Below are 23,995 nucleotides of genomic sequence, written 5' to 3' on the forward strand. Positions count from 1 at the left end.
AACCACTTGATGTGTCCCTTTCACGTCAATGTTTCTCTCTCTCTCTCTCTTCCTCTCTCCCTCCCACTCTATCTGAAAAAATTTAAAAAAGTAAAAAAAAAAAAAAAAAGAAAAGGAAAAGAAAAGGCAGCCCTGGCTAGTTTGGCTCAGCGCTTGAGCATCGGCCTGCGGACCAGAGAGTCCTGGGTTCAGTTCCCGTTAGGGGCACATACCACCAAAAAAAAAGAAAAAAAAAAGAGAAGCCAAAAAGGCATGCAAATGAACTTTTGAGAAATGAAAGAACTCCCCCAAATTTTAGTTTGATATACAAAATACTCTATTTTTTGCTTCTTAAATATTCACCATTAACATGTTCGAAACCAGGTACAAAACTGAATTGTTTTAGCTGTGATTCCTATGTCTCATGAATGTTTAAAACCTTCCTCTTAGGGGCCACACTTGAAGGCAGAAACACTTTTTCTATGTATTGATCCAACCACTACACAGTGGTGATACGCTGAACAGTGCAGTAAACCCGAAGCTCGTTTGAAAACAACTGGGCGGGCAGTCAGGGGACTGGGTCTGAGCCACGTCAAGGCCACCGACTGCTTGTGTGATGCTGGGCGAGCTCTTCTCAGGGTGCCTCCTTCTGTCTTTAAGATAAACATGACCCAAAGGCCAGCCTTCCAGGGTTTTGTCAAGAGGACAAAAATGATGCCAGTGAAAGCATTTCCTCTACCACATGCAAGGTGTTTGTCCTCTCCGAGGTTCTTTCCAGCCTTGCCATTCTGAGATTTGGGGCATCACGATCCAAAGGCCGCAACATCACCCCAAACGCCTGACGGCCTTTCCTCATACCCACGCACATCCCTCACGGACGGGTGCAGCTGGTGCAGAGTGAGGTCTTGCCGCTGAAACCACACAGGCCTAAAGGGCGGGGGAGGGGGATAAAAATCTCTAGTTTCAGCCAGCGGGATAAAACGCAGCGAGACAGGACAGAACCTCACAGTTTCCCACACGCACGCGCAGTGGCCGCACCGCGCCTTCCCGCCTACGAGAGGGGCGGGCCGCGACGTGCACACGTCGGGCGCGCTGACGCTCGCGTAGCGTGCGCCGCCGGCCGGTGTCTGTAGTCGGGGGGCCGTGCGTCGCGGTCTGCGGAGCCCGCCAGTCAGGGAGGGGGCGGGGCTTCCTCCGGGCGCAGGTGGGCGCGCTTCTCTGTGGTGGAGGGGAAGCTATTTTCTATAGGTTCTCGCGCTCTAGTTAGTCCCATGGACGTGTAGCCGTCGAGACTGTTTTCTCGTGCCGTGTACCAAAGCACCTTCCCTTTGTTTGTACAAGCGGTGGCGTCAGGCGGTGGCTGGCATGTCGAACTCGCGGCGCAGGCCCCGCCGGGGCGCCGGGAGTGGCGCCGGGGCGCCCGGGCGGGACGAGCTGGTGTCGCGGTCCTTGCAGAGCGCGGAGCACTGCATCCGCGCCCAGGACTTCGGCACCGCCTACGCCCACTACCTCCTCGTGCTCAGCCTGGCGCCCGAGCTGAAAGACGACGTGAAGGTGAGGAGACCCCTTCTTTCTCTCCCTTGTTGGCGGCCTCTGTTCCTCTGCTACCTGAAAGTAAATAAATACGTAAATCGGGGAGAAAGGGGCTAAGTTGGGTGGCTGGTGGCTGCTCTTAGTATTTACGGGTCAGCCTTGACTTCTTATGTTTACACCCACAGCCAGCCCATCCAGAGAATGTCTGGAGTGAGATGTGATTGGAGTGAGAGTAACAGTAACCGTGGGGAGGCTGTTGCGGTAGTACAGCAAGTGGTTAAAGGGCCAGGTTACATTGTAGCACGGGATAGAGCGGAGGCCACAGATGTACAATTATTGAGAGAGCACAGTCTGGGTTTGAAACTAGTTATGGTAGCATTATAAGGTGACTTCATGGATTGCAGCCAGGTGGTACCTTAACCTTATGTCCTGTGTGAGAGGAAAATGATGGGTGCATTTAGAACATTTTGAGGTTTTTTTTCCCAAAATTTTATGTTAAAATTCTCCCTACGAGGCTTCTGTGAGGATAGGAACAGGACTTAGGTTGTTCATGCTATTCTTTGCACACTGATTGTTCAGGACATATGTGAGTTGAGCTGAGTTTGAGATGACTAATAGGAAGTTATGAGTCTGAGGTTCAGAAGAGGGTCAGGATTGGAGCTATAGATGTAGCATCCATCAACACATAGGTGATAGTTAATGCACTGGGCATGGATGAGAAAAGAGAAGGCCAAGAACAAACTCCCAAAAACACAGGAGCCCACAAAAAAGAGGTGGGTGGAGAATGTGAAATGGCAGCTAAGAATGGAAAGAGACTAGTAAAATTTATTCATTTATGTATTTCTTTGTTTAGCAAACAGTGCCTTTTAAAACTAAATAAAATGTAAGGTAATTGTTCAATTATAGCTAAGTTTTATTCTCTGGGGAATCTTCATGTATTGTATATTATTTTCTCATTTTTGTTATTGACTAATTTACCATTTTCTTTTTTGTAAAGGAAACTTTTCAGTATACACTCTTCAGATGGGCTGAAGAGCTTGATGCTCTCAGTAGAACACAAGACTTACTTGGTTGCTATGAGCAAGCCCTGGAACTGTTTCCTGATGATGAAGTGATTTGCAATAGTATGGGGGAGCATCTCTTCAGGTGTGTAGTGATTTCAGATTACTTGTTAAGAATTATTCTGTATCAGTCTGGATCAGGGATACATTGTAAAGTAATTTGAACAGAGCAAGTTTAATATAAAAATTATTAACTATGACAGGATCAGATTAATGAGGGATTGGCTAGTAAGCTATAAAGAGAACTCAGAAGAAGAATATAGGAATAGCAGATATAATATGTAATAACAGCCGTTTTAATATTATATTATGTAATGCATACTAGCCACTGTCCCTAAGGCTGAGATGGAGTATCAAGGTAGAGCTCCCCCCACTCGGCAGAGATCCAGACCTTGTTGAAGAAGACATAACCGTGGTTCCCCGGATGACAGGGAAGTCCTGTGGTGCCTTGCCGGGGCACTTGTACATCTGTTCTCTGGACCTTGCTGAAATTTGCCTTTGGAATTTCTGTCTACTCTCCATAGAAACTTTATAATTAGGAAAACTGATAAAAACCAAAAATTTTTGTTTTGGATTTGTATTAAATCTGATTTCACTTCTTTGTACATTGTAAAGGGAGAATTCATGATTAGGAAAGAAACACCATTATAATGTCCTATTCTATATAGTACGATCATTTTACATGTTCTAATATTCTCTGGTATTATTGCTCTGCTCATCTGGTCATGTTAAGTTTTTTTCTATGAAAAGTTGTATATAAGAAATACCTTTCTCAAACTTTATTAGTCAGCCTCAGTAATGTAACTGCTCTACAGTGTAACAGTCTTAATAGAAATGGTTGGGGGAGTGAAATGAGTACTCCTTTAAGAGGTAAATATTTGATGATAGTTTCTAATTGTAGAGTATGATAATAATTAGGAAAAAGAGACAGATTGTTGACTGAGGATTGTTTGTTCTCACTGACAGCTAACCCGATTCTGATACACAGACTCAATCTCTACGAATTAGCAGCCACTCTCCATTTAAATGAAATTTAGTTTCAAAAGATTTAAGAATAACTTCAAATTAGTTAGAAATCTGCATTTTAATTTAAAAAATTTCTTTAGTTCTTTAGTTTATATAAGTAGAGTTGTTATAGGATTCAATTATATTTCCATATTATACACTTGTGATGATCATAACATTATAAGACTTATGTTTTAGAATGAACTCAATTTAACAGAAAATTGGAGCTCTGCACACTTTAAGTAGATTGTAACTGTGACCTATTTTTGTAAGACATCAGCCTAAGCAATTACCAGTCATTGAGATTAAACACACACACACACACACACACACACACAACTTGGTGTTAATTTGTTTTGGGGAGATGTAACTATGCAACATTCAAATTTAGACATTGGTAGTTCAGAACCTGCGATGATGTGAATGTGGCTCATACTATTCAGTTTACCTTTGTTACCTTTGTTCTGTACGACAGTAGTTCTTAGCTTTTGTTCCACTCTGCTTTGCCCATTTAAACAGTGTATAACTTACTCCCCACCAAAAGAATCACCGTTCCGGGAGAAAAAGATTGCAAAGTAATTGATAGCTTTCTTTCCTGACATTTATTTGTGAGATAAAATTGGTGTCTGGAGTGTCTTGTCTTTACAGCCTAGTGTTAGCCAATTATTAGATTTTAAAAATATTAAGTCATTAATCAGGAAGATAATGTTTTATTCTAGTTAAAAGAAAAAAGGCACTGTTATAGTTCATTGATATTATTGGCACACGTGTGTTTCAACATGAGATATACTTTGAGTGGATCATCTATTTTTTAGATTAGTGCTGTGGGTTAAGAAAACTGAGTTACATATTAAGGATTAAACCTACTGGAAGTGCAGACCCAGGAAATTATTAAATGCAGGCTTGGCATTAATTCAACAGATCTTTGACATTTTGAAATTTTAAAATATCTATTGCTAAGTTGGTCCCTCAAGAAATAATGATTACATATGATGTATTTTGCATTGTACTGTGTGCTATGGCAGTTTCAGAATAAGAAATACAGCTCTGTCTTCAAGATATGTACTTAAAAATAACATGAGTGCCTGTCATATGTCATAGGGCCATTACCTTTTGTTAGAGTGTGGTTTCTTGTTTGGAGTTCCCTTTTTTTGCTTAAACTGTACTCAGAATGAATAGTCTGATTCAGTTCCTTTAAAGTTGACAGAATGCTTCAGAGTGCTTGTGAATAAATCTGAGTGTAAAAGGGTTCTACTAGCTCAGTTCTCTTCAGTGTGTGGACCACACACTGATGCTGATCCACAAATTACCAATCATTGACAGGTAAATACAGACATTGAGGGGAATGCTTTAGAAATCTAAATAGCACTTTGACATTGCTGTAAATCCAAGCATGTGATTAAGGAACTCATTTGTTGAAGAGAGTTTGGACTAGTTTGGGCGCTGCTGAAATCTGAATTACGTACTAATCATGTGTGGCACAGTTGCACTGGTCTACAAATGATTAGGTACTTCAAAAGGGGCGAGACTATCTGTCTTCATCATAGATAGTTTAAGAAGCACTGTTCTGGATGGTTTGATAGATTTTTCCCCTGGTCTTCTACTTTTGATTTTATCACATCAATGTCAGTAGCAATTTTTTGGGTAACTTGCCTTTGATTTGTTCCAAAGCAGTAGCTTAGTGTCCTTGGAAACAGTGGCTCTTTTTGTTTTTGCAGTCATATTTATTTTACTTCTGTAATATTTAAGCAACATATGTAGTTATGGTAACAAGAACAACTGGTATAAACTGGTCTGGCAGTAAATTCAACTGACTCTTGATGGCCATTTAACTCAGTGGCTGTGAGAAAAGATGTGCATGCAGCCCAGAGAGGAGCCTACTAACCATGGGCATCGGTACGTCTCACAGAGAATGGTTTTTAGAAAGTATTGGTGGTCCATTAGGTTGGTTAAATGGAGGATGACTTTGAGAGCTTCTACTGCACTATAGTACAATAGTAACTATAGTCAAGCACTTGTTCGTGTCCTGGAATGCATAAGCATAATAGGGGCTCAGGAAAGAAAAAAGTGGTCAAGGATTGCAGTTCTCACTGAAGACTTCCCAAAGGAGATAGCACTTGGGTTGAGGAGGATTTGGGGTGTTGGATTCTCAGGCCAGATGAGAGGTGTGAACAAAGGCACTGTAATTGACCGCATATAGCTGAATATTTTATCTGATTTTTTACTCTAGGATGGGCTTTAGAGATGAGGCAGCCGGCTATTTTCATAAAGCAGTGAAGCTGAACCCTGATTTCAGTGATGCAAAGGAGAATTTTTACCGTGTTGCAAATTGGTTGGTGGAACGCTGGCACTTTATCATGCTTAATGACACCAAAAGGAATACAATTTATAACGCAGCAATCCAAAAGGCAGTTTGTTTGGGATCCAAAAGTGTTTTGGACATTGGAGCAGGAACTGGAATATTAAGGTTTGTTGTACTTGTGTTTTAATCATATAGGCATGTATACTAGTATAAATTAAAGATTTTTTTTTTTTTTTTTGATATTTTGTGCAGATGGGGGGGGGAGAGAGAGAGAGAAATATCGACGTGAAAGGGACACATCAAGTGGTTGCCACTCTCACGACCCAACCAGGACCAGGGCCGGGGACAAACTGCAACCGAGGTGCGTGCCCTTAGCAGAAACCGAACCTGGGTCTCTCTGGACCGCAGGCCGACGCTCTAACCACTGAGCCAAACTGGCCAGGGCTAAATTAAAGATTTTACCAAACATGGAATATTTGTGGAATTTAAAAATAGAGTTTAATTTATTTCTCATAATCTTGATATGCTTATCCATGCAACTATTATTGTATTTTTTTAAAATATGTTTTTATTGAGTTTTTCGAGTGAGAGGAAGGGAGAGAGAGTTAGAAACATGGATGTAAGAGAGACACATTGATCGGCTGCCTCCAGCACGACCCCTACTGGGGTTTGAGCCTGCAACCTAGGCATGTGCCTTGACTGGGAATTGAACTTGGACCTCTCAGTCTTCTGGCCAAGGCTCTAATCGCTGAGCCACGCTAGCCGGGCTGTAACTGTATTTTTCACTAGAACTTTTGCTTTATCAAGAACTGGACTTATCTACTAAGAAAAATTGGGGGTTATTATTGAAATTTTGAATAATGAATTTCAGTAGTATTTTTACATTAATATTCCGGTTGAATCTAGTTATTTAAATCTATTAGCATTCTTCATGCCTATTGTGTCTTAATTAAGTGGATGTCATGATTTATTGTGTAATTTGTTTCTTGACAGGAATATTAGTTGATTTTTAATGTGGAATGAATAATGGTTGTGTTAAAGAATAAAAGGAAAACCCCATGTTTAAGTATCACAATTCCATTAATATTTGAAAAAATATGGTGGATTATTTTTCCTTGACGGAGCACTTTTCCCTCTTGTAGTATGTTTGCTAAAAGAGCCGGAGCGCACTCGGTGTATGCCTGCGAGCTATCCCAGACCATGTACGAACTGGCCTGTGATGTGGTGGCAGCAAACAAGATGGAAGAAGGAATCAAGCTCTTACATATGAAGTCGCTTGACATAGAAATTCCAAAACACATCCCTGAAAGGTATTTTAATGGGAACTAATTCTAGTATTTATAATCTACTCTTTTATTTAAAAAAATATATATATTTACATTTCTGGCTTCTAGTCCAAACAAAAATGCTAAAACCCATATTATATTGGAAAGTTATGGTGACAGGATAGTTTTGCATAAGTGTTTTCATAGTAAGGTCATATTCCTGATAATAAAGATTTGAATGTCTTGAGGAAATTTTGTGGCATGGGACTTAATAAATGAACTTGACCTTTAGCAAGTTACTTTACCTTTGTTAATTTTAGCGTTCTAGTTGTAAAGAAAATGGATTAATACCTCCCATGTGGTCAATAACTATTTAAAAATCTACCTTACAATAACACATGAGTAGATCAGCCTTGATTGACTCACTACATTTTATGTTAATATGCTTGGCTAAATTGAAAGTTTTGGAAGTTTCTGCTGTTGGTTGTTTGGACCCTTTCAAATGCTTTGAATATTATCTCATAAGTCTTAGCTTTTTAGTATATTATCTTGCTTTGATCTGTATCACAAGGGTGATGGAATTTTATTTAGAGCTTAGAAGGAATTAAAAATCATCTGGTCCATCACTGTCATTTTAAACTTACTTACTTACTTAATTAATTTATTTATTTAAGACAGAGAGGAAGAGAGAGAGAAATATCCATGTGAGGGAAACATCAATTGACTGCCTCGTGCACACCCCCTACTGGGGATCGAGCCCACAACCTGGGCATGTGTCCTGACCAGGAATCTAACCAGGACCGCTCAGTCCATGGGACGATGCTCAATCCACTGAACCACACTGGTGAGGCTTAAACATTTTTTTTTAAATCCTCACCCAAGGATGTTTTTCCATTTATCTTCAGATAGAGTGGGAGGGAGGGGGGGAGAGAGACACATCGATTGGTTGCCTCCCACATGACCCTGACCAGGGCCGGCGACCAAACTGAATCTGAGGTACGTGCCCTTGGCCTGAATTGAACCTGAGACTTTTTGGTCTTCAGGCCGATGCTCTAACTGTTGAGCCAAACTGGCCAGGGCAAACTTTATATATATATATATATATATGTATATGTATATGTATATGTATATGTATATGTATATGTATGTTTTTAATGATTCTAGAGAGAGGAAGGGAAAGGGAGAGAGAGAGAAAAACATTAATGAGAAACATCATTGATCGGCTGTCTACTGCACATCCCCTACTGGGGATCGAGCCTACAACCCAGGCATGTGCCCTGACCAGGAATCAACCAGTGATCTTTTAGTTCACGGGCTGACGCCCAACCACAGCCACACCAGCTGGGTGCACGTGATTATTTTAGATAGAGAGTTTTATCCATGCAGTAGTCTGTCTTCTCATCTTATTTAAATGCAGTCTGTATTGAAATGGGACTTATATTTATACTCTTATTATTTGGACTATGATTTTAAAAAGCCTTCTTTCTTTCATATATGTATGATAATATTTATATTTACATAGTCCTTATGCATTTCCATGGTCTCTACATTTGTTCTCATGAATTAGAAAGGAGTCCTATTAGATTGTTGAAGCAGATGTTTTACCCCGTTTATAGAAACAGTGTCCTGAATTGTTTCAGTCTGTTCAGGCCATCATAACAAAGTACTGCAGACTATACATAGCTTAAACAACAGACATTAATTTTCTCACAGTTCTGGAGGCTAGAAGTCCATGACCAAAGGGTGCTGGCAAATTTGGTTTCTAGTGAGAGTTCTTTTCCCTGCTTGCGGATGGCTGCTTTCCTGCTGTATTCCCAACTAGCCTTTCTCTGTGCATGTGAGGAGAGGTCACTGTTGTCTCTTCCACTCTTATAAGGACACCAGTTCTATCCACCTTCATGGTCTTACTTAACCTTAATTACCCCCTAAAGACCCTCCAAATACAGTCACGCTGAGGGTTAGGACTTACATAGATTTTGGTGGTGCGCAGTTCAGTCCATAGCATGAATCAAAGTTACCTGAATTTAATTTACATTTTTTTGCCCTGGCGAGTGTGGCTCAGTTGAGTGGAGTGTTGTCCCATACACCAAAGTGTGGCAGGTTCGATTCCAGTCAGAGCACATACCCAAGTTTCGGGTTTCGTCCCTGGTCAGGTGCATGTGGGAAGCAACTGATTGATTTCTCTCTCTCTCCCTTCTTCTCTCTAAAAAAATATAAAGTAGTAAAAAATTCATAATTATTTTTTACAGATAGTGTTATAGAAGAATCTACTGGGTTTGAATCAGGAGACAAAGATCCCAGTATAGACTCCATTAGTAATCTATTTTGACTTTGAACAAATCTAGAGACTTGAAGATGTTGAACTAAATGTTTGCAATACCTTCCACTTTGTAAATGTATGCAATCATAAACACTGAAAATTTGTATATATATAAAATACTGGGTTTAGGTATTATGGGGGATACTGAAGTATTTTTTGTTTTTTTTTCTCAAGGCACCTACAATCAAGATAGGAAAATAAGGAATAGTCATATAGTCATGAAACTTAAAAAAATATCTTCTCACTACACAAATGAATAATACAGTATGTGCTACAGAAGTTTAGAGAAGGGAGAAATTATTTTGGTGTGTTTTTGAGTCAAATTTTCTAGAAAGAAAAGATGAACAGAAGAGCAGGGCCCTGTGGACTAGACTTTTGTGAAAACTCACAGATAGTAGGTAAAGCAAGAGAAGTAACAAGAGAGGCTCACTCAACGTGTGAGAGGTAAACGTGGGTAATGAAGTTAGAGAAGGATTTTGAGAGGCAGGGCTTCCCACCGGCATTGAATGTTATTTGTAGATCACAGAAAATGAAAACTGAAAAGCACTATTCATTTTGATAAGTAGGGAAGTCAGTGATGATGCCTAGTATTTTTATATAGAGTTGGGGATAGAAGTCTAATTAGCATTAAGGAGAGAGACTGGTAAGGTTAATGGGTATGAACCACTCTTAAGGATTTAGGCAATGAAGGAATACCCTGAGGGTGCAGCAGGGTTAAATGAAGACTTTGTGTCCTGTTCCCCACCCAAGAAGTTGTCAGTGGAATACAGAGGAGCCTGAGGAACACTAGAGTCATGTTGTAGATTCAAGAGTAGATATTAAAAATGAAATGTAACAGGAAATTTTACTTGCAGACTGTTCCTATAATATACTCTTCCTTTTTTCTCTCAGCTTTGACATCTTTATATAAAAGCATGATAATAGTTTACTTACATATATCTTTAAAAAATCATTCTGTAGAGTGTCCCTAGTTGTAACAGAAACTGTCGATGCAGGTTTATTTGGAGAAGGAATTGTGGAGAGTTTGATTCATGCATGGGAGCATTTACTTTTGCAGCCAAAGGTAAGCAGCATGAAAATACTTAAACTGGATTAAGAATTGATTATTTTAACAGATATTTATTGAGCCCCTATTGAAAGAAATACATAAAAAAAAAAAAAAAAATGAATAACATAATGCATTGTATACTTGTGTGCCCAAATGGGTTATACAGGCAAAAAATACTCCAGGAAGGAATTCATAGGAATTGAGATTATATTGTGAGGGACTGACTATTGAATTCTTGAGTAGGGTTGAGAAAGGAAGTACTTTTAATCTCATACCCTACCTGCTTGGATTTTTGGAACATTATCAAGAGAGTATAGTAATAGCTGTCATGGTACTAGTTTTAAAGTACTAGTTGAACCCAGGCTACTAATTGGACAGAATTAACTCATAATTACCAAATCATATTTTGCATTAAAATTATTTACTGTGGTCCACAAATTGTGAATTTGGTTATATAATACAGATTATGAATAAACAATTTTACATGTAATAAGAATTGACTACTTACAGTAAGAAAGTGATTTGGCTAATAGCTAAAATAGCTAATTAAAGGTTGAAAAGAGCAGTTCATTTTTCAAGTATGTAATGATGATTTTGGCTTCTCAATTAAAGTCACATCCAATAGTTTTTTGCTTTATGCATACTTATACCTGTATAACTCCCCTTTTTCCCTCCCTTTTCCCCTTCCTGTTAAAAGAAAAAAAATATGTGTATAAATACATACATATAGCAATGAAAATAAAAGAAACATTTTAAAGAAAAAGCCCTTAACCTTATCCTTACCTATTGTTTTTTAACTTTTTTTCTTATTAATGTTTATAGCTTATCATCATGCATATTTTTGCATACATGTAACTGAATCTATCTTTTATTGTTATATTTTTAGACCAAAGGTGAAAATGGTAATTGTGAAAAGTATGGGAAAGTTATACCAGCAAGTGCTGTTATATTTGGCATGGCAGTAGAATGTGCAGAGATAAGAAGACATCATAGGTATGTGATTATTTAAATAGCAAGTATTAAAAAATTGTAATTTTAAGGAGTAGACTATACTTCAAAGGTTATTTAATGAATATTAATTTGTAAGAGAAGGTATTGTTTGTCCCCAGGCCCCGGTTGGGGTCGTGTGGGTGGCTACCACTCGATGTGTCTCTCAGGTCGTTATTTCTCTCTCTCTTTCTCCCTATCTCCTTCCTGCTCTATCTCAAGATAAAAATGCAGAAATGTCCTCAGGTGAGGATTAAAAAAAACTAAAATTTTCTCTTTTTTTTTTTTGTTACTCCTCACCTGAAGATATTTTTTTCATTGATTTTTAGAGAGAGAGAGAAACGTAAACATTGATGAGAGAGAGACACATTGATTGATTGGTTGCCTCCTGCAAGCATCACGACCAGGGTTGGGGATCAAACCTGCAACCCACGTCCTTGACTGGGAATTGAACCCGATACCCTTCGGTCGTTGGCCTGCTGCTCTAACCACTGAGCAAACTGGCCAGGGCCTTATTTCATTTTTATGTTTATTTTTGCTGGATTCAATATTAGATGGTGTTACTTGATTCTAAAAAAGAACCCCATCTTTCCCCTTCCCCTCTTATTTCTTTTCACCAGGGTGGGCATTAAGGACATTGCTGGGATCTGTTTGCCAACAAATGTGAAATTTCAGAGTCCAGCTTATTCTTCTGTAGATACTGAAGAAACAGTTGAACCATATACAACTGAAAAGATGAGTCGAGTTCCTGGAGGATACATGGCTTTGACAGAGAGCTTTGAAATTATGACAGTAGATTTCAACAATCTTCAGGTAAAAAAAAAGTTTAGTTACTATTTTTGAGCATTAAACTTCACCTGTTGTTTAAAATAATTAACACATAGGACAGTCTTATTTTCTTACTATATGAGTTTGCTTGGGATTCCACTTACTGTATATAAGAAAAAAGGATTAAACAGTAACCAGAATTCTCTCCTGAAATTATTCACTTTATAAAAAGAGAAAAAAATCCTTACGATATATTGGGAATGTGTAATGTGCCAGGTGTGTTCTTAGGTTGCTCTGGCAACAGTGTTGCAATGCAGTTATACTTATCCATGTATAACTTATACTACCCAGATGAAGAAACTGTTGCTTACATTAATTCCCCCAAATTATGCAGCATGTGAATGCCGGGGCAGGAGTTCTAACCTAAATGTTTCTAACTTGTCTTAGTGTCATGCTGCCAATTGCAAATTAACAGTTAATTCCTTGAAAAGAATAGTAATCCACAACCCTGGATTGTATGATTATTAGGGTGACAAGCCCTCTCGGTTTGCCCAGGACTGAGAGGTTCCTGAGATATGGGACTTTCACTTTTAAAACTGGGACAGTCTTGTGTAAACCAGGACAAGTTGATCACCCCAGTGTATCTCTGTGTGTGTTGCTTAATGGTGGAAGGAAGTGATGTACAAAGAAGGTGCCCAAAGGAATTGAGAAGAGTTATGTAAAATTCTTCTGTAAAGCTCTTTAAGGTTAAAATGTTCAAGTATACATGTTTTTCAGATGAAACCTGCCTGGGGCCAGAAGACTTTGTGAGGGTCATTTTGGCCTAAGATTTTTATAATTTTATAAAAGCTTTCCCCTATTTTGTTACTAGCTTTTTCTTGAGGTGGTCTGGAGCTAAATGAACATTTTGGCATTGCTTACTAAGGCTGAAGTTCAAGAACATTTCCTTCCTGATATTACATTTCAATAGAGAACAACATGATTATAGCTGCTGAGTACCCCAAAGTGATCTTTTTCTTAGTTTAAGCTTTTCTTGTTTTAATTTTTCTTTGCCACAATAAAAAATACATCTTAAGGCTTTAATTTTGAAAGTAATATCTGCTTGTTTAATACTTTCAAGTAATACAGAAGAATAGAAAGGAAAAAGAAAAAAAATTTCTTTTTAAATCTAGGCTCTTCTTTCCCTGGGTCACTAGTTTTGATCAAGTGCATCTTTTCAGACTTGCTTTCCTATTCTACACAAACACACACACACTTTTTTTTGTATCCTCACCCGAGGATGCATTTATCTTTAGAGCGGGAGGGAGAGAGGGGAAGAGAGAGAGAAACGTGAGAGACACACATCAACTGGCTGCCACCTACATGACCCCAACCGGGGCCGGGGACAAACTGCAACTGAGGTACGTGCCCCTAGCGGGAACCGAACCCAGGCCTGTCTGGTCCACGGGCCGACGCTCTAACCGCTGAGTCAAACTGGCCAGGGCCACTCACACACTTTTTAAAAAACCAAACAATCCCTATTGCTTTGCCACTCACTCCCTTCTTTCAGCAATACAGGGTGAGGCAAAAGTAGGTTTACAGTTGTTTGTATGGAAAGGAATATAAGTAATAATACAAGAATAAACTGTTTCACATTATCAGTTCTGTAAATCTATAAATCTACTTTTTTTTTTTTTTTTTTATCCTCACCTGAGGACATTTTTTATTCAGATAGAGCAGGAGGGAGAGAGAGAGAGAGAGAGAGAGAGAAACATCGATGTGAGAGGGACACATCGAGTGGCCGCCACCCGCACGACCCAGCCAGGGCCGGGGACAAACTGCAGCCAAGGTACGTGCCCTTAGTGGGAACTGAACCTGGGTCTCTGTGAACCACAGGCTGATGCTCTAACCGCTGAGCCAAACCGGCCAGGGCTGTAAACCTACTTTTACCCCACCCTGTGCATCATGGACTTCTTTCTATATCAATAATATGCACCTGCTTCCTTGTTTTTAATAACTGCATGGTATTCCACTATGATACAGCAGAGCTTCCCATCATGTGCCTTCAGTGGTTCTGAGTGTGCCATGGCATTGATCCCCCAAGGGCTCTGGCAGGACTGAGGACTTGCAGAAATGGAAAGTGATACGGTATTGGGCATGTACATATTAAATGTATAAAACCCTTTTACATTTTTGTAGGAATTAAAAAGTCTTGCAACTAGAAAACCTGATAAAATTGGTGTTCCTGTTACAAAAGAAGGTATACTAGATGCTGTTGTGGTTTGGTTCGTACTCCAGCTTGATGATGAACACAGTTTGTGCACAAGTCCCAGTGAGGAATCTTGTTGGGAACAGGCTGTCTACCCCGTACATGACCTTGCAGGTATTAGCTTACCTAACTTTTGTTTGGTTCATTTTCTTAAACTTGTTGCTTTAATCCTCTAAGCATTTGAGTCATTGTGAAAAAAATAACTTTGAATATGAAGTTTCTAGTCAAGGGAGACTGATTACATCTTTGAAAGTTTTTTTTTTTTTTTTAAAGCAACTTTAAATAATAGATGTAATTGAAAAGAGAAACTAAAACACAGCTCTGGTGCATACTGCTCAGAAATCATATCTTCAGCTACTAGTTACCTGTAGATAAGAGAAATGCCAGTGCACTTACAGGGGTAAAGTATCACTTTTATAGTGCAGGAGATCTCCCTGCCTACAGAATCGGATGGCATCATTGGAGCTCCAGGTCACAGAAACGCACACACTCACATAAGTACACAATTTTGTAGTTCTACAGAGTTCATGAATCCATGGCCTTCTCTCGGGAAGTTCTGTACTAAAGATATTTTTTGTATAGAAATTTTTTTAACAGCAATTTGTTGGGTTTCAGTATGTTTCACAGTAGTTTATTGCAGAGAAAAAAATCTGCCTTTTTAAAAGTGGCTAATCATGGATCTAATTTGCACAGTCAAATTTCTCCTAATCAAGGATCTAATTTGGCACAGTCATTGAGTCATGGACTCAGCACAGTGTTTTGGCTAGCATGGTTTTTGGAGGCAGTCAGGTAGATTTGGATTCAGGTCTTTGACTTCCTGGCTGGCCTTGCTGGTTACTTCTCAGTGCTTCTGTTATGTGGTGTGTAAAAATGGGATGCTGCTGCCTCCCTTGCAGGACTGTTGTGGGGATTATTAGAGATAATGGATATAAAATGCCTACCATAGTGACTGGCACTTACTAAGTGATATTTTATATCTAGTTATGTTCATTTGTTTTAAGCCTCTTATAGTAACTTATTCGACAGATGTTGTTTTTTTTTAAATCCTTCTTAGGGAAAGGACATTTTAAATGTTTAAAAGAATAACAATTTGTATTTTCAACTGGGTTTAGTGCTGATAAGGGATTGTGATTATACATTCACATTTTTAAAGTCTTTTTAGACACATTTTTAAAGTTTTATCAAGTGTGAAAGCTAATGGAAAAGAGCATGATATAGTCTATTGTAGGACTTCGTCTTTCCTTATATTTTCAAATGTCTGAATATGCAAGACTATCAGTTAAGAGATATTACTGATAAGGTTCTTTTGAATACTGCTCTGTTCTTTAAGAAATTATTGTTAGAGGAAAGAATAATGCCCCTTTAAGCTAAAGTGAGGTTTGGTATTAATCCCTAAATTTCATCTCTCTTTGTTATTGTTGGTTTCATTACCAAAGAAGATTGAGAATTCCCGTAGCCCTCCCCCCACACCCCCAATTTGGGGACATGAAAGGATACCTAAAGATTGTAGGAAAAGCACTAAATGCTAATAGCCTGGCCGGTATGGCCAGTGGTTGAGCGTCGACCCATGTACCAAGAGGTCGTTGGTTTGATTCCCGGTCAGGGCACATGCCCAGGTTGTGGGCCAAATCCCCAGTGGGGGCATGCAGGAAGTAGCCAGTTGATGTACTCTCTCATCGATGTTTCCATCTATTTCTCCCTCTCCCTCTCTAAAATTAATAAAAAATATATATATTGTTAGGGTCCAATAATGTAGCTCTTAAATCTTTGTATTAGGCTAAATTAAGTGAATCTTCAACTTCAGTTTTTCCTTTGTAAAGCTGAAGAGATTTTCCTAGATTTTTCTTTTTGGTAGGAAATGAATAGATTGAGTCACTTAATTCTAATAAATTAATAGATATAATCCTCCCTGTAGTGATTTAAAAAAATGGGGGAGGGTTGGTGGCATAGGAGGACAGATGTGTTTATGTGATCATAAGGTTGATAAACACTCGTATTCATCAATTATAATTTTCTTATTTCTTTCTTATTAAGACTACTGGATAAAGCCTGGGGACCATATGATGATGGAAGTATCTTGTCAGGATTGTTACTTAAGAATACAGAGTATCAGTGTCTTCACTTCAGAACATGAGATGGATGTTGGGAAAAGTTTTACCAAGAATAAAGACTTGCTGTCTTTAGGAAATGAGGCTGAACTCTGCAGTGCCCTGGCTAACCTTCAGACCAGTAAACCAGATGCTGTGGAGCAGACATGCGTATTGGAAACCACAGAAATTGCTTTGCTCAATAACATCCCATACCATGAGGCCTTTAAAATGGCAATGAGAAAAGTGTTGTCTTCGCTGACTCCAGAGAAGCTGTGCCAGGCCATGGATGCCCACTGCCAGGATAGTGACATGAGCTGTGGAAGTGGACAGAGTAATTCTGGACAGAGTGCCTCTGAACCTTTCTACGTGTTAGATGTGTCTGAAGGCTTCTCTATTCTGCCTATAATAGCTGGCACACTTGGGCAAGTTAAACCTTATAGTTCTGTGGAGAAAGACCAGCATCGTATCACTCTGGACCTCATCTCTGAAGCCAATCATTTTCCTAAAGAAACACTTGAGTTTTGGTTGAGACATGGGGAAGACGAATCTGCTGTGTTGCAAAGGCCAAAATCAGACAAGTTGTGGAGTATAATTATATTGGATGTCATTGAGCCATCTGGGCTCATTCAGCAGGAAATAATGGAAAAAGCTGCAATATCCAGGTAAAACACAAACTATAACTGTTGGGTTTTTGGGTTTTTTCTTAGCTTAAACTTTATATAAATTCTTCTGGTTCTTTAATGGCACATCTGTACAATTGAGTCATGATCTTGTATGCTCCTCAAGCATTGCTTTTCAGGACCTAAGATGTCATACCTTTCTCTTTGTGTGCATGTCACTACTCATTTTTTCCCCCTCAAAGACCCCTTGCACTGTAGATGTGAAGAAGAGAACCTGCTTTGGGATTGGACGGCCTATATATAATATGGGAAATAAGTAGAGATCTATAAAAATAGATGTTCAGGGTAACTAAAGGCAAATAAAATTTCAGCTTGCTAATTTCATAGAATGGTACTTTCTTGTGGCTATTTGGGGTTGAAATTTTATGCGGTTTGGTAAAGGCATAGATAGGAATTTTGTTAAGAGCTATATGATTTTATTATGAGGTATGTAATTTTACCAATTGTGAACAGTTTCTACCAGACTTTATCTAAAATGCTAAAAAGTTAATAGGAAAGGAATAACAAATGAGTAGAACATTGGGGTTAGGGTGAAGCCCATTTTTAGGCTAATGATCATGTGCTCATATTTAGTGGAAGAGATTATCCTGGTTTAGGAGCATGACTTGTTTTGATCAGTCTGGTGTCACTGCATTTAGGAATCATCTCTAACTTTCCTTGCTGATTCTGTGCTCAAGTGACCTGGTTATGATTTGGCTTTGAATCAGCTAGTCTTTAGGGAGAGCTATTACTGCAGCAGCCTGTTTACCTATTGTAAACTTTTCCATCAGCTTTTCATTTGGAAAAGTTATAAAATTCCAAACTTAAAAATTGCAAGATAGTAACTAACAGTGAATGCTTGAAAATTCTTTTGTGTGTTCAGTCATTTGATCATGGTTGACTTTATAACTTTGACCCTTATTTTAACAATTAGCCTCTGTATGTCTCCTTAGAACAAGGGCTTTCCTCTACCTAACACAATAAAATGATCACACTCAAGAAACTTTGCATTGATAAAATACTATTATTTAAAATTTCCCCTGCTATCCCAGTAATGTATTCCTTATTGCTTTTTTCTTACTAATCTGGAAGTTCAGTTTGAAAACAGCTTGGATTATTTAGTAATTTAGTTTGATTGTAAACATGTCAAATGAAAATAATTATTTGGTTTAAAGCACCTTAAAGCATCCTCCACCTCTGCTTCATTTGATGGTGTTCGGTGATCCTCCACCCCTCACATCTCCCACAGTGTAGGTGTGAGGAAACGGACCATGTAGGTGGATGCGGGACTGCCTTGGCTTGAGAGCCCTAAATTTCATTTAGGAATTAACATCTCCCATGGGTGCAGCTTCCCATTCCCAACAATAGGAACACTTGGTTGCAAGTTATACCAGTTAGGGAAGCCAGAGGTAGTGCAGCTTCCCATTGGGCATATTCACAGTTTGTTCATAGTTCTCTCAGTCCAAATGCGATCTACCTATTAACATTAATATTGTTTTTTTTTATCTAGCAGTGTTGCTGATAACACAGCCAACTTTCAACCGTATGTGGGATTTACAGGGAAACAAGATGAACCCAAGATAATTGTAGGAGAAAGGATTTTGTTAACCCTTTACTCACACTCTGTTCTAGAGCACTTGGATATTGAATAACCTTGTTTTTGCTTTCAGAGTGTTTAACATTTTATTTTGAAATAATATTAAGCTTATAGATAAGTTAAAGAATAGTACAAAGAACTTAACATATACCTACACCCATATTCACAAACTGTTAATATTTTGCCTCATTCATCTTATTCTTTCTGATCTATTTAGAGTCAGTATCAGATATCTTATCCCTAAATACTTTGGTGTTTATTTCCTAAGAACAAAGACATTCATTTATATAACCATAATTATCAAAATCAAGAAATTCATATGGACATAACACTGATATCTAAGGCACGGATCTCACTCAGATTTCTCACCATTTGTTGCCATAATACCCTTCATAGCTTTTTTGTTTCTGGTCCAGAATCCAGTCCAGAAGCACACATTGCATTTGGTTTTCTTGTCTCTCTAGTCTCCTTTAATCCAGAATAGTTCTTGTTTTTCATGACATTCATAGTTTTGAAAAGTGTAGGCCATTTATTTTGTGGAATATTCATGTTTTCTTACAAGATTCAGATGACCAGCCCTGGCCGGTTTGGCTCAGCGGTTAGAGCGTCGGCCTGCAGTCCTGAGAGACCCGGGTTCGGTTCCCGCTAAGGGCACGTACCTCGGTTGCAGTTTGTCCCGGCCCTGGTTGGGTCGTGTGGGTGGCAACCACTCGACGTGTCCCTTTCACGTCGATGTTTCTCTCTCTTTCCCTCCCACACTCTATCTGAACAAAAAAATAGAAAAAATGTCCTCGGGTGAGGATAAAAAAAAAAAAAAAGATTCAGATGACCCATTTTAGAGAGGAATACCACACACATTTTGTCACCGTAGGAGGAACACAGTGTGGCTTTATTCCAGTTATTATTAAATTTAATGTATATCAGTTTGTTTAAGTTGTATCTATAAGGTTCTTCCATAGTAAGTTACTATTTTTCCCTTTGTATTGAATAAGTCATTTGTGGGGGTGGTACTTTGAAACTATGTAAATACGCTTCCCCCAATTAACTTTTACCCACTAGTTTTAATATCCATAGATGACTTCCTGAATCTAAAGACATAATCTAGCCGACTGGTTATTTTTCTTTCATAGATCCAGCAGTCACCTTAACCTGGACTTGTTGGGAAATTATTTCCAGTGGCTTACCATTCTGAATTACCAGCCAGTAACATAAAGACCATTAGAATATATCTAGTCTGTAACTCACTAATTCATCATGATTTAGTTGTTGGTATTAATAAAATGTAGGGCATCCAGATGCTTTTTAAAACACTCTTCTCTCTCTAGGTGTTTGCTACAGTCTGGAGGCAAGATCTTTCCTCAGTATGTGCTAATGTTTGGGTTGCTCGTGGAATCACAAACACTGGTGGAAGAGAATGCTGTTCAAGGAACAGCACGAACTCTTGGGTTAAATATAGCACCTTTTATTAACCAGTTTCAGGTAAGTATCTAGAAGAAAAATTCAATCATGTGGCTGTTATCCAGTCTACCTTCTCTCTCCCCATAGTTTTATACAGTCATTGTGTTTAGCTGGATTAGTATGATAATCAGTTTCCTAGAGCAAAGGAACTTGTTATGGGTAAAAATCAGCGTTAGGGAAGGACTATGCCTTCAGGGATGTCCAGGGAGAGGTTGATGTGTCTGTGTCCACTGTTTCCCTTTGAACAGTTGCTCTCTGATATTTTATTCAGACAGGAAAGGCACTTTTAAAATGTTTCCTTTTTATTTCAAATGAGGTGTCGCAGGTTTGATTCTCATTCAAGGGCACGTACTGGGGTTGTAGGTTTGATCTCTGCCCCCAGTTTGGGTGTGTGTGGGAGTCAATGTGCCTCTCTCACACTGATGCCCCCCCCACTCTCTTTAAAAAAAAAATAGCCCTGGCCGGTTTGGCTCAGTGGTTAGAGCGTCGGCCTGTGGTCCAGAGAGATCTGGGTTCGGTTCCCACTAAGGGCACGTACCTCGGTTGCAGTTTGTCCCCAGCCCTGGTTGGGTCACTTAGGTAGCAGCCACGCGATGTGTCCCTTTCATGTCGATGTTTCCCTCTCCCTCCCACTCTATCTGAACAAAAAAATGGAAAATGTCCTCGGGTGAGGATTAAAAAATAATAATAATAATCAATGGAAAAAATATCCCCCAGTGAGGATTAACAAAAAGAGAAAAAATGAGGAGGCTTATGTTCTCAGCCTTAACTCTAGTCATGTGCCCCATAATGATGTTTCAGTCAACAAAAGACCACATATCCCACTGGTGGTCCCATAAGATTGTCATGACCTGATAAACTCCTGTTGCCTAGAGTGACATCATAGCTATGGTAATGCCATAGAGAACAGCATTATTCAAGTGTTTGTGGTGATGCTGGTGTAAACAAACCTACTGTGCTGCTAGTCATATGAAAGTATAGCACATATGCCCTGGCAGGTTTGGCTCAGTGGTTAGAGCATCAGCCCGGGGTCCAGAGTTCCGGGTTCGGTTCCTGCTAGGGGCACATACCTCAGTTGCAGTTTTTCCCTGGCCCCAGTTGGAGTCATGTGGGTGGCAACCACTCGGGTGTTTCTCTCACATCAATGTCTCTCTCTCTCTCCTTCTTGCTCCCCCTCTCCCTTCCATTCTGTCTGAAGATGAATGCAAGAATGTCCTCGGGTGAGGATAAAAAAAAAGAAAGTATGGCACATACAGTTACAGTAGTGGGCTGTACCATCTGGATTTGTGTAAATGCATTCTTGTGTTGTTACCACAACAAAATCACCTGTTGAACGTATCCCCTGGTTAAGCAGCACATGACTGTCCTTTCAGAACTACTGGTAACTGAAGACCAACCCCATATCAGTCTGATGTGTGGCCTGAACACAGCCAGACTTTCTGAAATCTGCCTAGGTGATTTCGCCCGGCTGGAGAGGCTCAGTCAGTTGAGGGTCATCCTGTGCACTGAATGATTGCCAGTTTGATTCCTGGACAAGGCACATACCTGGGTTACAGGTTCAGTTCCTGGTTGGGCACATATGGAAGGCAACTGATCAGTGTCTCTCTAAACATGTCCTCGGGTGAGGATTAAAAAAATAAAGAAAAAAAACTCCCTAGGTGATTTTAATTTGCAACTAATTTAAGAATCATTGCCTTATAGAAACAAAACTTTATTTTTCAAACAAAATCCACTATTAAGTTGTTTGGTTGAATTTGGCATATTTTCTGTAATAATTCAATAATTAATGTTGTACAGTTTGTTGGTTTAAACATTTTGAGCTGTTTAAGTAAAAATTTAAACTGCTTTCATCAAAGCAAAGAATCTATAGATAATTGAAATCATGGTTTAGACAAATGATTTATAACCTGCCTAAACCTTAGTTTACTCTTCCTGTAAAACTGGAATCATGAAATTCCTTATACATTAAGACTGATGTAGGAATTGAGTTACATGAGGTAATAGATGCAAAAAGCATTATATCATACTGAGGCAAGTATAAAGCAAATGAATGAGCCTTGGCCACAAAAAGAATTGAGTTAAAGTGAAAAATTTATACTTTCTTTAGGTACCTATACGTGCATTTTTGGACCTGTCCTTATTGCCTTGTATACCTTTAAGCAAGCCAGTGGAACTCTTAAGACTGGACTTAATGACTCCTTATTTGAACACTTCTAACAGAGAAGTAAAGGTAATATAAAATAATCACTCTTGTCATATGCAGAATAATTATCTTAAACTAGGCGATACTCTATGTGCATAAAATTGTTTTGGCCATCTTCTTTGAAGATTTAAATGTTATTTCTTTTTGAATAACATACAAAAATGGGCTTGGGTAAATATTAGTGAATAAAATATATTGCTATTAATCTGAATTGGATAATAAAATATATTTAGGAACTTTGGCTTTAAAACGGACTAAAAAGGCAAAGACTTCTTCAAGTCTATTTGTTCTGAAGAAATCGTCACGATTTCATTTTCCTAGGTACACATTTGTAAATCTGGACAAGTGACTGCCATTCCATTTTGGTATCATCTGCACCTCGATGACGAGATTAGGCTGGACACTTCCAGCGGAGCCTCCCACTGGAAACAGGCCGCGGCGGTTTTAGATAATCCCATCCAGGTGGAAGTGGGGGAGGAGCTCACGCTCGACGTCCAGCACCACAAAAGCAATGTCAGCATCACAGTAAAGCGCTGAAGGGCAGTTTCCTAACGGAAGACTGAGCAGAGCAAGTACAGTTTTCCTGGTGTGAACAGTGCAATTGTAATCATAAAGTGGGGGGTGTAAAGACTTAATTCCTTGTATTGGTCGAATATTTTTTTTCAATTGACCTTAATAAAGTGTATATAAAAGATACTAAATTATCGAGTGGCATTATTACAAAAATATTTGCTGCCAACTTCCTTTCTGAAAAAGGCTGTCATTAGTTTCCACATTAGGAAATTTTGTCTTTATTGCTTAGTTTTACACACTGTAGACTAAATTTTACTGAACATTCTTGTCTACCTGCTAAAGCTATAAAGTGTTTTGAGTCATCTTCATTGTCATGTCAGTAAGTAAAGCAAAACTTTACATATTGTGGTATCTTGGCTTTTTTCCCTTAAATCCAAACTTATAATGGGAAACATCAAAACGTTGACTTCCACTGAAGACTGAAGGTTATGGTGACCTGTAAATTACAAGATTGCTTCTTTTAAACTCTGGCTGTAGTTCTGAAATATTTCTCAGGTTTTGTGTTTTGGAATACAAACTTACATGTAAGAATTTAATCTATAAGCTAAAAGTAATTATGAGTAAAAGAATTAGGAGAGAAATAAAATCTTAAGGAAGGAACATTTTTCCTGGCCTACTTTGGCCTAGAAAAATGAAAAAGTTGATAAATTCAAGAAAGAATTAAATCTCAACCAGTATTTTTCAAAGTTTTGAAAAATGTTTTAAGAAACATATAATTGGTCCAATGTTTAGACTTGGATTAGATTAATAAGATTTTATCATACTTTGTGCTCTTTGTAAGCTGCAAAGAAAAGATGTACCTTCTTTCCACATGCCTATTTTCATTATCTGTAATATTACACTACCAGCTTTGCTTTCAATAGAAATGTTTAGTTGATGAGAGTGGACAAAATAAAGAC

The 23,995-nt window shown here is 38.7% G+C and overlaps 1 protein-coding gene across 2 annotated transcripts; it reads left to right on the forward strand.

Moving 5' to 3' along the window:
• Positions 1-1,186: 1,186 nt before the first annotated feature.
• PRMT9 (protein arginine methyltransferase 9) lies at positions 1,187-23,583 on the forward strand. 2 transcript variants are annotated; one of them, XM_036241650.1, is made up of 12 exons: positions 1,187-1,533; positions 2,510-2,658; positions 5,809-6,045; positions 7,023-7,190; positions 10,426-10,528; positions 11,400-11,506; positions 12,121-12,313; positions 14,447-14,630; positions 16,551-17,268; positions 20,188-20,341; positions 22,428-22,550; positions 22,845-23,583. In XM_036241650.1, exons 1-12 carry the CDS (start codon positions 1,345-1,347, stop codon positions 23,058-23,060), a joined length of 2,541 nt encoding a protein of 846 aa, XP_036097543.1. In that variant the 5' UTR covers positions 1,187-1,344; the 3' UTR covers positions 23,061-23,583. The 2 variants fall into 2 exon arrangements, with proteins under 2 accessions (XP_036097543.1, XP_036097544.1); XM_036241651.1 differs by lacking the exons at positions 1,187-1,533; positions 2,510-2,658; positions 5,809-6,045 and having other exon boundaries at positions 7,024-7,190; positions 10,461-10,528.
• The last annotated feature ends 412 nt before the right edge of the window (positions 23,584-23,995 follow it).

The sequence above is a fragment of the Molossus molossus genome, unplaced genomic scaffold (assembly GCF_014108415.1).
Source record: "Molossus molossus isolate mMolMol1 unplaced genomic scaffold, mMolMol1.p scaffold_m16_p_4, whole genome shotgun sequence".
NCBI lineage: Eukaryota > Metazoa > Chordata > Mammalia > Chiroptera > Molossidae > Molossus > Molossus molossus.

Bases quoted from the DNA above. Each gene is read 5' to 3' on its own strand.
- PRMT9 (XM_036241650.1), top strand. From the start codon at position 1,345: ATGTCGAACTCGCGGCGCAGGCCCCGCCGGGGCGCCGGGAGTGGCGCC. The intron at 12,314-14,446 runs GTAAAAAAAAAG...ACATTTTTGTAG, and splicing joins TAGATTTCAACAATCTTCAG to GAATTAAAAAGTCTTGCAAC. The intron at 17,269-20,187 runs GTAAAACACAAA...TTCTCTCTCTAG, and splicing joins GAAAAAGCTGCAATATCCAG to GTGTTTGCTACAGTCTGGAG.